This window comes from Pocillopora verrucosa, chromosome 4, assembly GCF_036669915.1.
Source record: "Pocillopora verrucosa isolate sample1 chromosome 4, ASM3666991v2, whole genome shotgun sequence".
In the NCBI taxonomy this organism is placed as follows: domain Eukaryota; kingdom Metazoa; phylum Cnidaria; class Anthozoa; order Scleractinia; family Pocilloporidae; genus Pocillopora; species Pocillopora verrucosa.
In genome coordinates, this window is record NC_089315.1 from 14,770,703 (window position 1) to 14,786,399 (window position 15,697).

The 15,697-nt window shown below is 35.0% G+C and overlaps 1 protein-coding gene, 1 non-coding gene and 1 pseudogene across 2 annotated transcripts; 1 reads left to right on the forward strand and 2 right to left on the reverse strand.

Annotated features, from left to right (window-relative positions):
* The first annotated feature begins 132 nt into the window (after positions 1 to 132).
* On the forward strand, positions 133 to 15,174 carry LOC131792329 (peptidyl-prolyl cis-trans isomerase-like 1). Its single transcript, XM_059109708.2, has 8 exons — positions 133 to 185; positions 478 to 543; positions 7,275 to 7,322; positions 10,416 to 10,477; positions 11,086 to 11,157; positions 12,181 to 12,242; positions 12,862 to 12,946; positions 13,769 to 15,174. Exons 1-8 carry the CDS (start codon positions 144 to 146, stop codon positions 13,821 to 13,823), a joined length of 492 nt encoding a protein of 163 aa, XP_058965691.1. The 5' UTR covers positions 133 to 143; the 3' UTR covers positions 13,824 to 15,174.
* On the reverse strand, positions 6,960 to 7,032 carry Trnar-gcg (transfer RNA arginine (anticodon GCG)). Its single transcript has one exon. It is a non-coding gene; the product is annotated as a tRNA-His (tRNA).
* On the reverse strand, positions 7,881 to 10,282 carry LOC131792330 (cilia- and flagella-associated protein 57 A-like; annotated as a pseudogene).
* Positions 15,175 to 15,697: the final 523 nt, after the last annotated feature.

The window sequence follows — 15,697 nt, forward strand, 5'->3', positions numbered from 1 at the left end:
AGGGAATCTCGAGGTTGGAGATAAGTTGATTCTGATTGGCCAATGCCAAGGTCCGCTGGTGAAGGGAACCTGGGAGTGAATGCTAAATACGTCCATATTTTTTATTTACCCAGAATTCCTTTCAATCTCTTGGTCTTTCCAAAATGGCGGCAAATCCGTCTCACATTTGTTTGGAAACTTCCATGGTAAGTTCCTTTGCCCGAGTAGGAGACCCAAAATTTATGTAGAATTTACTACTTTTTCAGCTTCTTTTAAAGTGTTGTCTTCTTATGAACTCTGTTTAACACTGCCTAAAAGAACGGAATTGTGTCAAATTCGCTAATTCCGAATGAAAGAACGTGGTCTTTATCACCGAGTCAGTGACAGACTAAGAAGAGTTCTCTTTTCTGGATCGAAAGCTATAATCTCACAGTATTCATGCAAAAACTCTTTAGAACCCTCATTTTTTTTTATTTCTTTTATGATTTCTTGTTTCAGGGTGAGATTGAATGTGAACTTTATTGGAAGCAATCACCAAGAACATGTAAAAATTTTGCCGAACTGGTGAGTTCCCGTGCCTCTTATAATATAAATTAATGTCAAGTACAAGTTAACTAACGCGAAATTAATGCTCTTTGATATGTACGAAAGTCACTTCTGTGCTTTCCAGCTCCCACGCAATTGAAAAAGTGTTCTGATTGTAATTCACTAGAATTAGGTCCCCGTTTGTAACCAGTGGTTGCGTTCTGAATGCAAACCCAAGAGTGAATGCTTATTTCATAGCTTTTGTCATCGCTGAACATGCTGTTCTTGAAAACTGGTTCATTCATCTTGCCATTTATACAAAAACTGATAAGTTGTAATCACTTAATTTAACAGTGTTGTGTTACAGTATAATTACCTGTCACAACTATATCTTGTTCTGACTCGTATGCAAATTTTTAAGAGAAACAGGATTTGCTTTTTGTTTCGATATTTCTCAAATCATTAATTGATTTTCACCAAATTGCTCTAAAAAGGGAATGGAAAAATTAAATGCAGGAGACATGAAGTTCAAGTTTGTTTAAGACTTGCCAGTGTGTTCAATTAGGCAAAACAAATCATTCCGAGCGACACAAAATGAAACTGTTTACATTCTGGTGCATAAACACTGAAGCAGGCACCGATTGCAATGAATAAAACAGATAATCATTCACAATCTTAAACAGTATATTTTCCTTGTGATCCTTATCGAAGGTGATTGAGGTAGGTTCGCAGTTTTGAAGAAACCATCACCTGCAATGCAAACACCAAATTGTTTACATTCTGTGACATAAACATCTGATGGAACATTGATTTCAATGAATAAATTGGGAAGCATATAAGTGAGTGTTTGTTTCATTACTTGCTCAGTGAGATGCATGTTTCGATGTCTTGAGTAAGTGACATTTTCCTTTCCAGCTGATTCATCAACAACTCAAATAAAGCAAATCTACTGCTACTGCTACTGCTACTGCTACTGCTTGTTATTCAATAAATTCACTAAGCGAAACAACATGCATGAGTGTAACATGATAGCTTTTTTCATTATGTAAATTTTCCGTTGTTTACTTGCTGCTTTTTCAAACCTAAAAGTTCTTCGTTTCACACAATGATGTAATACAAAGGAAACTTATAGCACTGAATATCAAAGGCACATGAGTCACCCATTTTTTTTTATTGTGCACACAAAATAATCGTATATGTACTGTAAAGTGGGTAGATACTGTTTGACACTAGACTTGTACTTGTCACTAAAATTTGTATTTCAAACTGGAAAAAATTGTGGTTATTCAGGGTAGTGAAAAACAATAGCTCTGAAGTGTGATGATGTCACTTTGCATTACTGAAATGCACCAAGCAGAACTGAATAATAACTCATCACAACTAAGCATAATGCTTCATGCAACATGCATCCAACCTTATTGCCTAAAGAAGACAAGTAGCAGAGGTATGGTGTCACAGTATTGTCAGTATTGTAATCCACATCAGAGGTGATTATATAAGGGACAAAAAATATTTATTATTATCATAGTTCAACAATTGGGACATCAGCCTGCACTGTATGTACTGTAAGTTCAGCATGTGCTTTGCAGAACCCACAAGCACGCCACTTCCTTTATACAAGTAGCATAATTGCTTACCACATAATTAACACTTGCACCATGTTTCAGTGCAATCTGGAGACACTCTAGATGACGTTTGGTTGGCTGGATACAATAAAACAAGATTCCTTTACCTTCAATATCCCTCACTAAAAGAAAAAAAAAAGACTTTGAAAGTGTACAAGCATGTAGGTACCACTGCACTCTGGGGCAAAAATTAACAAATAAATTCCATGTTGCCATTCATCTGTTCAGTTATAGATCACAAATGATATCAATATGTGGCAAAAACAAAAAAGTGGCACATGAGGTGCAGCCAAGACTTTATGATTGATCCTGGTTTTGCCATCATGACTGTTGCTGCTTTTCAAAAATGGGTTACTGAACAAATTTGTAAGTGGTCCTTCCTCTTAGCACAGCAGTGCTCTCGTTTTCAGGCAGTAACAGATAATATTTACCACCTGTAGTACCTCTTATTATGGTTTTAAATTGCTTGGAATTCTTGAAAATTCAACTTGTAAAAGGATTGCTTTACTGGTTTGAAAATTTATTTTAACCTGTCATGCTTAAAATAAGGGAGAACACTGGCACAGTATTTTTAGCTGGTTTCTGTGACAATTTACAACCTGTTTCCATTCCAAGTGCTATGAAAACAAATGGAAGAGCCTAGAACACAACACTTAAAACCCACACTGGGATTGAATCTAAGTACTGGTACATTGGAAAGAGTGCAGTGTAACCCTTATCACAAAAAAAGTCAACTGGCATTATGCTAATTCTGTTAGGTAGATAAAAAATCATAAATTTTCCTTACATGTCAAATCTGTATCTGCCTCTGTTAAGAGAGTCAAGGCCTGTGTGTGGCCAAACTCTGCTGCCCTCATGGCAGGAGTACGTCCCTTTAAGTCCACCATGTTGGGGCTTGCACCCAGACTAAGAAGAAATGAAATCATCTTCTCATTGTTTTTACATGCTGCCAGGTGAAGCCCTGTCTCTCCATTTTCAGGTTCTACAATTTGAACAAACAAACAAGGTTCAACAAAAAAAAATTTCCAAGCCAATAATGAATTGCAAGCTTCTTGACTTAAGTGTAGTTTTGAGGAGGTATCAGATTCACTCAGACAAAGGACTTAAATTCTATAAAACTTCTGCCTAAGAATCTCTCTACATTGGCCAATTAAATAATTAATATTTATCACCTCAGTAAATAAAACTAAATTATTTTAGTGGAAGTGAGCTGGATTGAACATCCAGCCATTAGGTAGCTGGTCACTCTGGTCTATTGTAAGATTGTTCCAAGTCAGATCACTCCATAACAGGATAACATTATTATCAACTGAGTTGATAACATAAAATTAATTGGCCACAGTAAAGAGTTTAAAAGCTGACGTTTTGGGCATTAGCCCTTTGTCAGAGCTCGAAATGTCACCTTTTAAATTACTTACTGAGGCCAATTTAAGTTATTAACTCAGTTGGTAATACTAAATTACCTGAAAAAACTGATAAGTTGTAATCACTTAATTTAACAGTGTTGTGTTACAGTATAATTACCTGTCACAACTATATCTTGTTCTGACTCGTATGCAAATTTTTAAGAGAAACAGGATTTGCTTTTTGTTTCGATATTTCTCAAATCATTAATCGATTTTCACCAAATTGCTCTAAAAAGGGAATGGAAAAATTAAATGCAGGAGACATGAAGTTCAAGTTTGTTTAAGACTTGCCAGTGTGTTCAATTAGGCAAAACAAATCATTCCGAGCGACACAAAATGAAACTGTTTACATTCTGGTGCATAAACACTGAAGCAGGCACCGATTGCAATGAATAAAACAGATAATCATTCACAATCTTAAACAGTATATTTTCCTTGTGATCCTTATCGAAGGTGATTGAGGTAGGTTCGCAGTTTTGAAGAAACCATCACCTGCAATGCAAACACCAAATTGTTTACATTCTGTGACATAAACATCTGATGGAACATTGATTTCAATGAATAAATTGGGAAGCATATAAGTGAGTGTTTGTTTCATTACTTGCTCAGTGAGATGCATGTTTCGATGTCTTGAGTAAGTGACATTTTCCTTTCCAGCTGATTCATCAACAACTCAAATAAAGCAAATCTACTGCTACTGCTACTGCTACTGCTACTGCTTGTTATTCAATAAATTCACTAAGCGAAACAACATGCATGAGTGTAACATGATAGCTTTTTTCATTATGTAAATTTTCCGTTGTTTACTTGCTGCTTTTTCAAACCTAAAAGTTCTTCGTTTCACACAATGATGTAATACAAAGGAAACTTATAGCACTGAATATCAAAGGCACATAAGTCACCCATTTTTTTTTATTGTGCACACAAAATAATCGTATATGTACTGTAAAGTGGGTAGATACTGTATGATATACATTGTAAAGTGAAATGGGTATAGGACTTGTAGAAGATTATATGCATGTAAGTATTGACATGAGCATATTGGCTCATGATATAGTTATAAATTATGTGTTATTTCAGAAATAACATATACAATCACATCTGCACTTCCCATCAGTTTACAAGCATTATAACCCATGGGGGATGCTGGGAGAACATGATAAAAGTTTGTAAATCACAGGCCAAAGCTGAGTGATCAACAAACTTTTCTTCTGTTCTCCTAACATCCTGCGTGAGTTATTACAGCAGTAAACCTATAGAGAATGTGGTCTATTGCTTTTATAAAATAACTATAACAAGACAATCTTAATTTGATCCACTATTTGCAACTTCATTAAGTTAAATACAGAGGTAAATTTTAAATAAATAAGGGTGCAGGATATCCTAAGAAAAAGCATAAAGGCTTGTTAGAGTAAGATATCCTCAGTTCTTTTATAATAATATTATAACAATAAAATATCTAGGTCTGCAAGGCATACACATTCTTGTACACACACTATCACACTAAGATACATACACAAGCATGTGCTCCCACACAAATACTCCCAAAAGAAATTCTAATGACCATTGGATAAGACATGGTGGAGATATTTATTAGATTTAACTAATTAATACATAAATAATAGCCTCTATTTGGTGCGAAAAATTACATATGGACATTTGTCTGTGGACATTATCTGTTCCAAGAAGCAAAAACAATTTTTCACCAGCGAAGTTTGAGGAAAACTCTGAGCACTGAGAAGACTTAGAAGAAAAAAATCTTGTCTTTTAAGAGAGCATTAATAAATTTTAATCAGCTAACTGTTTTCAGCAGAACCAAAGAAACTTCTTTTTCAGTGTTAGGTATGACCCTACAGGGGGTGCTAAATATTTCACAATGGCCTCTGGAATATTTTTCTTGTGGAAAAATCTTATAGGTGGGCTTGGTAAATAATAGATATTTGGTGTAATCATAGTTTGTGAGTTTGGTGCCCACAGGCTGTGGCTTTTAGACTACCATTTCTTTTGTTGTGCAACACAATACCACAGGTTTGGCATTGAACAACAAAGGCTCACAAGAGAATAATTTACTCTTTCCATACAAGTCTTGTAACATACACATACCTCTCATCATGTGCTTATTGATTCTAATTTGTGTGGTTGGCATATTCTTGAGCTGTGTTTTTTGTGGTAGTTGAAAATTTTATTTGCCAAAGCTAACCGGTGCTAAAGAAAATGCTATAGCAATCCATAGCAATTGCCAATTCCAATAAAATGTAAATGAAAATGAATGGTCACCTGCAAATCAAAGGCACAATTTGGCTATTTTTCATACAACAAAGCTTTATATTTAATTGGTTTTAGTGACAACCTTTAAAAGTAATACAGAGGACAGTTACATCTGTTATTTTCTCTCTTTAAAACTATTGCAAGAGAATTTGTAAAATGAAGGTGTAGTACAACTTTTGAAGGTTCAGCATTGTATTGCACTCAAGTTGATAACATAGGTATGAAGAGTCTCATGTGCATCATTACCAAAGGCCAAATATTTTCCTGTCAGGCCTGACTTCACTCAGTCAATGAGCATGTTGTGTTTTGATCATTTCCTCTCCTTTATCTTCCTTTCCACTTTCACCTTACAGCTTGTGGGGTCATATGGCTTTTTGTGACCCAGTGCTCACACCATTACAGGGGGCCCTCATTCAGAAATTTTATCTACAGCTTTTGAATAACAAGACACAATGGGCTGTTCATGTTATGTGATGAAAATACATTGTTCTGTCTCTATGGTTTCCTTATTGGAACCAAATGTCAATCCAGTGATATTGTCATAGCAGCAGCACACATTTTACTCAAATGCAATAGGGAAATGTTCTTAATAGTTCTTCCTTTAATAATTGTTCAATAAATATTAAGTAAATCACAGGACTGGTAGTTTAAAACAGTGTTCACTAACTTTAATAGCCATCTTTATCACAATCATCATCATTATCATTCTATTTAAGAAGCAAGTTTCAAAATTGCCAGTCTTTAAGGCTGCAGTAGACCTACAATTCACTAAAATGATGTATTGTACTGAATAAAATACTTTATCCTACATCACTTAAAAAAAATAAAATTGATGTAAAGAGAAAAAATATATCTGTATTGGAAAATGTACAAGAAAGTACTTGTCTAAATGGTAAAAATTCTGCTGACACAGTAGCTATGAATGAGAAAACTCCTTTCTATTGATCATTTGCACTAACAGTGGAAGAACTTGTATCTATATGAAAAAAAATATCTACATATATATATATATATATATATATATATATATATATATAGTGAAGTGAAAGCCCAATTCTTGGCAAGTACCCCCATACCTGCTGCTCTTCCCCAATTAATGATAGGATAGAGGATTTTTTTAGACTTTTCACAGGTGTGGGTCAAAGAAAAAATTCTGAGTCCCCATGAGGAATTGAACCTCAGACCTTTAGATTCCACACTCTGATGCTCTACCACTGAGCCATAGAGACTCTATGGCGACCAAGGCTCATTACCAACTTTATATCACATGTCCTGGATACTGATAAGATGATATTTATTCTGTCACACTGTCATTTGCTGTTAACAATAGGGTCTGCAAATTGCCTCTCTGGTTATACTCCATGCTCTTTCACACATGCTCACTTTGCACACTTCCTTGATTAACTATAAAATGGAAAAAGAGTTGTGGACAATTTATGATGACGCATCTGCCATGTTATTTACATTGCAGGCTCAGAGAGGATATTATAATAACTGCAAGTTTCACAGAATTATAAAGGTATGTTTTAGTACTTTATGTATTGTCTAATAGGATAATTTGCAATATCAGAATGACTGTGAAAGAGAAGAATGGAAATTATACCATAAGGTGGTATTCAGTGAAATTACAGATCTTTTAAAGATGCAAACTATCGCTAGAAAGAAAGCCACAGGTTGTAAGCTCCCCTTCCTGATTATGAAATGTAACTGAAATATACTTTGTGTGTCATGACTGAAGATGGAAGCACTCAATGCGAAAATTTGCAGAGTTATTTATCTCTCCCTTTGATCCATTAAACATACTCTGCTCTGTGAGGTACTGAGATTAGCAAATAAAGAAGCCTTGTTCTGTTCTAAAGCACAAATAATCAGCTAGGGCGTGAATGAGGTGTAAAGGAATACATAACCTTGATGAAAATTTTTTTCCTTCTTCTTGAGTGCACCAGTCAGAAATATCTGTTAATCTTTACATACAGAACCTGACTGTTACATTTCTTTGTCAAAGTCGTTTATTCTTTAATGTAGAGTAGTCTAATTTAAAAACAAACAAAAAAGTTATGTTTGTACACAGAGTGCATTATTTGGTACCTTCCTTTAAAAAATCAGCTTGTTCAACATCAGAGTTGATGGTCTGTACCAATTCCAACCCAACCAGTATTCTTTAAACGACGTCATCTTAATTCGGGTACCTCTGCTTCTTTCTTCCGAGGAAGAATGTTTTGAATGTTTTCAGTCTTCACTCTTATGGCCCTGGTAAGTTCGACTACCTCCTTCCAGAAAGTAACAGCTCGGAGGATGAATACCTCCATACTTTTAACGTCACCCAGTTATTGTGGTGTTCTTTTCGTTGTCTTTCCAGCTGTTCCACTTTCTTGGAAATCCTCCGCATGTCTTCCTCAGCCTAATAAAAGAGATTTCTTTCATGTAGCATAAACACACATCAAAATCATGTCAAAACATCTTACAATGAAAGCTTCTCAGTCCAACACACCTCCTTCCAATACGAATCAAATGTAGGTTGCACTTTGGATCACTACCTGTGCGCCTTCCTTAACCTCAAGTGAACCCCAGGTGAACCGTTTTATTTTGATGTGTAGCGCCCTTTAACGCCGATCATTACGTTGAACATTCGTTATCTGTTAGTATTTATTTGGTCATTTTTTTCCCCAATCAGTTTACTGTGTCTTCTATAATACATTTTTACCCCTGAAACTCAAGATTTTTCATTCACCAATCACTTACCACTTTTCTCAAGCGTGTGATATATAGCTGCTTCATTTTGCTACTTTTTTTTTTTTTTTTTTTTTTTTTTTTTCGTAGACAGATTGTGGGCACAAACATTAAAAGCTGTACATTCTCTGTATTCAAGGGGCGTTCAGGAAATTTATCTGCAAGCTTCATGTACGATCATAAAACCTTCAAAACTGCTAAAGATGTGCAATAAGGGAAACATTGAATGAAGACAAACATACTTTACTGTCTCTACATTTTGTTAAGAGAACATACTTGCCATCGTTAATTTGCAACTTGCCTGACGAATTCCAGAATTGGTCCGTTCAATCTCCCTTTCGGTTTCCTCCGCATCCCTTTCATGACGGGCCATATCTCTCAAGGCAGCTTTTGCCTTTCCATTATTTTCTTCAACTATTTCGCGCACTGCAAGGTACTGACCATAAATAGGCACCCACCAATACGTCTTAAATTCTTTGTACTTTTTTTCAGCTTCCCTCTTTTCCCTCTCTGCTTCTTGATACTTTACTTTAGCCTCTCACTTGCTTTGAATGTAATGGTTCTTCATGTTCATCAGTGAAGATTTCTTTGCTTCTAATTCTTTTTTCCTTTTTTTCGTGCTGTTTCTGTTCCTGATATAATTTGTTTATCTGTCGGGTAATGGCCTCCACTTGTCTCTTGTGTTCATCTTCAGCTTCTTTCAGCTGATCACAATACACAGATGCCTGTTGTTGCACTAACAGAAAACCTAATTTATCTGAACTCACATAGACATTTTGTGGTTTATTGTCTCTATTGTCTTAATAATTCTAAATAAAAATGAAATGCATAGGTGTGCACGATGCCATGCTTACTGTTGTCTCCTTCATAGCTGTTATTTAGTCTTGCCACACAATGCCCTCTATTTCCAGTTGGAGAGAGAGTGTGGTACGTGACAAGACCAAATAATGATTACAAAAGAGACTATGATTACTGCCATTCCTCTAACAGAGCAAAAATCATAATTATTTGTCAGCAGCTAGTTGCCTCAAACATATGCGTAATTTTACTTTGAAAAAACAAACTGAAACTCTGTTGTACCTCAAAGAGACCTTAACCAAAGATATATTACAATCTTGAATAGATGAAGATACATTGAACAAGAGAAAAGGATAATATTTCAAAGAGGACTCCTTGATTGGTTGTTGCCTATCTGGACTTTAAATCTGTGTATGAAATATGTGATAAAGTGCAGGCTCTACACAGAATATCTGCATACTGTTATAATGAGAATTTGGGAAAGTGGCATAGTACAAAACTAGCCTCTAGAGAGTAGAGAGCATTTCATTCGTGTCTTGACACATTTGGGTTATGAGCTTTATTTTTCAAGTTGTTCAATATTGTAGTAATGCTTCAGAACTTCAGCTTTAAGACAACAGAAGCTGTTGACTAAAAATGCCTATAAGGGAGTTCTTTCTACTGTTTTGTGACAACTAATCAAGTAAATAGGTTAACTTGATGTCTATTATGAGGAGACTTATATTGATTAGTATTGTAGCTATTGTAATAGTGTAGTTTGATCGTCTGGGTGAATGTAGTCTTGAGAAGGACTGTTGATCACTTGACTCTGATGATGACTTCCACTCAGGTTGTCGAAACGTCAGTCACCACTACCAACAGTCCTTCTCAGGACTACAATCACCCGGACGATCAAACTACACTATTACATGTTACCCCCGGGTTCAAACCATTTACTGTATTGTACTGCATACTACATTTTGATACCAGTCCTGGTAAACAATTACCCCAAGTAACTATCAAATAACATTCTTTGTAAAAGTAACTACCTCATAACATTCTTTGTAAATTTGTTTGAGGGTCACCACTAAATTCTATTTGTCAGGATTTCATGATTCAAACAGGAGACCCCACAGGAACTGGTCGTGGAGGAGCTTCTGTGTATGGGTGAGTCTGGTCACTTTCCAAGCTTTTTAAATCTACCATGCATTATATTTGTTTTCATTAGTTGTCATCCAATATGGTATCATAACTCTTTTGAAGAGTTCTTTAAATAATATTGACAATAATATTCTTTTTGACAATCTTATTTTAAATTTACAAAAGTCAGAGGACTACAAACCAGAATGCCACTTGGAATACCAAGTTCCATTTGTCATGACTGGCTAGATTTAATGTTCTATTTATAGCTATAGATGGACCTGTCAGCTTTAAAAAATTTCCTTCTATTTGCTATACATGCCAAATTTTTTGGAATGCTATGAGCCAACTGATGAAAGGCTACAGAGTACAATGTAAAAGATTTAAAAAAGAAGTTGCTAATCAGCTGTACAAATTTAATTTATATTCTTGTGGAAAGTGAAGCTTCACTTTTCATTCATACTGCCAAGAACTGGTTTTCAGAGGACAACTACAATTTACTTTCAGGAGCCCGAATCACCATTACAATGGAGACCCTTTTCTTATCATTTTTGCAGCCCTACTTTTGAACACTTCTTGATATCACCTGCTACATTTTCTAGTGTATTGATTTGTTTAACACATGTTGTACACAGGCCTGCATTTGAAGATGAAATTACAAGAGATTTAAAACACACAGGAGCAGGAATCCTTTCAATGGCAAACAGGTAAACATGCTCCATTGAGTTAATATTAGCAAATGTGATATCTAGTCACTAAAATTTAATTGATTTCATTTGTACAAGAAATGATAGGGTAGAAAGAGAGAGGTTACCTTTTATTACTTTTGATCACCTTGCCAAATACTTATAGTAGCTTTTATCCTTAAGGATAATCATGATTTGAAGGTTAACAGCTAACACTTTTCAAGAATAATCTGCTATCAAGAACACATCAGACAGGAAAGGTAATGAATCCCATCTAAACAACATGTTGGGCGATACATTGTTAAATGGGTCAGTAGGATTGGCCGACTGCCTTTGAATGTTTTGCCAATTAGTTTCCCTTTTAATGAATGAGAAGCATCAGTTGTGTCAGTGACTCTTATTACATTTAGCTAAGCTTTTGAAAGAGGATCAAGTTTCAATGGATCTCTCTTTCCATAAATTTCTCACTCATTAGTATAGTATACTTTAGTTGCTAATTTAGTATGATTTAGTTGCATGTTGTTTATTGCTTGTTAGCAATCAATAAATCTCTCAAAAGAATGCCTTGAATGAGAATGTACTTGCCAAAAGTATCAAAGAAAAAATGTATCACATGTTGAAGGAGGTATACAGTTTTATTTTGTTGAATATAGAGTCAAATGATTGATCAATAGCTTTTCGAAACATGACAGCAAAACTTTAAATCAGTCTTTCTAATAATTGAACTTCATTTTTTCTAAAAAACTGTTTTTCCAAAATTTGAGCTTCTAAACTTGGTGACAAACTGGCATTTATGGTATTTCATTTCTTCCTGCTTGGCCTCAGTTGTCTGTTGGTGGTGTGTTCAGCTGATGTGTCCTTGGTGTTTTCGGCATTTCATTCATTCCCATTTGATGTCAGTAGTGTGTCACTGGTGTTTTGGCCAAAGTGTCAGTCAACACATCGGCTGAGGTGTCATTAAAGATTGGATTCATTACCTTACCTTGTCAGACAATGAAAATGATATGTTTCATTCACTGTCTTCTGTTATATTGATGTATGTAGTGGTCCAAACACAAATGGAAGCCAGTTTTTCATTACCTTAGCTCCAACACAGTGGCTAGATGGTAAGGAACTTTCTTTCTTTTTTCATACATAAGATAACCACCGATGGAATGAACTAAATAAATGTAGCATACAGCATATTCTTTCTCAACTAAGAAATTTATTTTCTCTTCCATGTCTGACTGATAAAGCTCAGAATTCTTACAAAATTAATGCTTGGCTCAAATCTGACATCAGATCAATAGTTTGATCTGCATTTTTGTTTGAGTTTAATCTATCACATGCTTAGTCTTTCTAGGGATAGGTTTATTAATTTCAGTTTTATTATTTAATCTTTTAAATTTTGATTTGATGCTAGTTATGTAAAGTGCAATTGAATATATTCACTTCGAGATATGTGCCATATTTACACACTGTACTTCCTCTTATAAGTGCCTGCACTCTAATTAGCACCCTCCCCCTAATAAGTACCTACTCCCAAGGCCATTACTTCAAACAAGCATCTCCCCCAAATAAGCCCCCCTCCCCCCCCCCCTTCTTTCCTCCTCGGCCTCACTGTGACTTTTTTAAGAAGTAGGGATACAAAGTTGCATTTCTCATGATGAGCACTGCTCCTTATTTATTCATGTTACCAATTTTTATGAGATTACATGTAAAAGACAATGATGCAATTTTCTGCAGGTAAACATACAATATTTGGCCGTATTAGCCATGGGATCAGTGTTGTGCGGAGGATTGGACTAGTGGAGACAGACCCTGGTGATAGGTATGTGTGAAATCAGAGCATTTATTTTTCACACAGTCATACATAAAACTTTGATCAAACTGATTAGAAATGAAAACTTTGGCCTCCAACTCCAATTTTTAACTTAATACATATGATAGGTAAATACATTAAACATTGAAGCTTTCCTCTCATTTTAATTGAATCTTACGTTTTAAGAGTTTTGATTAAATTTTTATTTTATTGACAATGCCTGGAATTCTTCTATATGTTTCTAGTTGATATATTTTTTCATAAGATAAAATTAGCTGTTTCTGTGGCACATCAGAACTGTAAAGCATTCACACCCAGTGTCCAAATAAAGTATATTCCCTGCCTTATTGTTATAATTGTGCACAACAAAATTTGACATCCAGCCAACTTTTTGAAGTACTCAGTTACACTTGTGAGGCAGCGTTGAGAGTCTTTATCACAAGCCATCTACTATAGTTACCATGACAGAGGGGGGGTAAAAGAGTTGACCCTTTAACTCCCAAGATCTCATTAGTAATTCTCCTTACTGTCAGCTATGTAGTTCTTGTGATGTTAGTTTAGAGAATTTGGTATTGGATCAACTAACAATCCCCTTGTTAAGATTTTTCTTTAATATCATCACTTGTCTGCTTGATATTGTAATGATATATTAAGGACAAAATTCTGTCTAGGGTCACCCATGGGAGTTAAAAGGTTAAATGTTCATTATCATTCTTTATTAATGCCCATTTCTTTCCCTTTTCCTTTAAATTTTTATTTTATTTTTTTTTTTTGTATTTTGATCTTTTGCAGTGTGCATGATTTAACATGTTTATTTTGTCCTTCTTTCAGGCCACTTCATGATGTTTACATTTTAAATGGGAAAGCAGCACCAAAATCCACATGAGACATAACAACTATTTTATCAAGTCATTGAACCATCCATCAATGTGCAAAATAAGAACTACATACCTGTCAGACTGTTTCTATGTTGATGTAAGGAGATCTATAAATAACATCATGTCAAACTGTCATATAATATGTAGATGTTGTTATTTGTAACATGAGCTGAACATCCATTTTAGAACATTAAAAGTTGTCAATAGTGTACCTTATTTTGTAAAAGTAGGGATCAACTTTAAACAGTTCATTTTTTATTAGTTTTCCAAAACACATACTTTGTAATAGATAAATTCTGTCTCGTAAGATGTTTGTTTGTTTGTTTTTTTAAGTTAATTTCCATGTATTTCCAAATGATAATGATGATATACTATATCTGAGAGGTTTGGTGTCATGTTTTCTTTCACTTTTCAATACCTGCAGTAAGCTTTTGATCGAATCCTAACTGTACTTAGCTTACTAGATCTTAGCAAATTAATGTAATTTTCTGATGGAGTGAAAAATGTTTCTCCATTCAAATATCAGATTACTTCACCCTTTAACTCCTAGGATCTCATTAGTAATTCTTCTTACTGTCTGCTGGGTAGTTCTTGTAACATCAGTTTGGAGAATTTGGTATTGGATCAACTAATACTCCCTTAATTTATTCTCATCACTTGTCTGTTTGATACTGTAAAGAGAAATTCTGTCTTGGTCATTCATGGGAGTTACAGGGTTAATAATGATTAGGAACTTCTTTTGTTCCATGATGCTCTTGTGTGACAGGGTTACAAAAATGTTGATTATTGTGTTGACAGTTCGAACCCGTTTCAGCCTCTGGACAGGTGAAGTACCCATTGTTCTTTGCTTGTCCTATTTTTAAATAGCCACCAATAACCAGGAGCCCGATACTAGTTCAATAAAAATCCTCATAGAAAAGTAGACATTAATTGACTTGTAAAATTTGAAGCCAAAACCTTAATTGTATTTGAACTTTGAAATACAATGTGAGAAGTCTTTTCTATAAGCCTTAAGTGAAAAATAGTTGGGTTTTGGGAATGCCATTTTCCCTGACGACGGACTGGTGTAATTTGCTGTCTCACCATTGACTGAAAGTATAGAATGTGCTCTATTTTCCTATGCCAAAACCTGTAACTGGATTTTGATTAATATTTCTGAGTGATAATTTGTGTTAGGCAGGTTGGAAAAGTCCAGGTAAAAGAGGTGTGAACTAGAGACCTGGCTTGTGCCCAATTTATGTAATATTATGGGGCACCATACTTTCCAGTAACAAACTGCTGTGAAAATCTGGTTAAAAGCTGAGGACTATCTGTGACGGATCAGAATGACATCTTGAATAAATACCATTGGTGTTCAAATCAGGCCCTCTTGATTTAGCTTAAATTATTGCTTGTAAAATAAAGAAGAGAGAGGAAGATGAAATGCTCTGGCTGATAATGCTGAGGAAATGGTTTCAGTTTATACAGTCCTGTCATCCCCTCAATGAATAAAAAAATTTTTTAACTACATACACATGTACTTATAAGCCTGTAGTAAGTTTTGTTTTAAATTGCTGTCCATTTTTAAACCTTACAGGTGCATTTGATATCTGGTCTGGTGTTCACCAAAAGTGGATGACAACTCGTAAGAAAATAATGACCTACCTTCTGAGGCTCTCATTGAGTCTTCAATCCTTGTAGTATCCCTTCTTTTAAATAAGTCCCCTCTCTCTCTTCTAGTCTTGGAAATTCATAAGCAGCAATCCCTTAAGGGGTGTATAGACATATACTTTGCTTCAAGCTGCCTGATGCCCCTAAACTGAGGATGGACCTGACTACATGTATATGCCACTGGTACTTTCCTAAACCTTTTGTCGTAAGTTTTGGAATTATTATGCCTGCA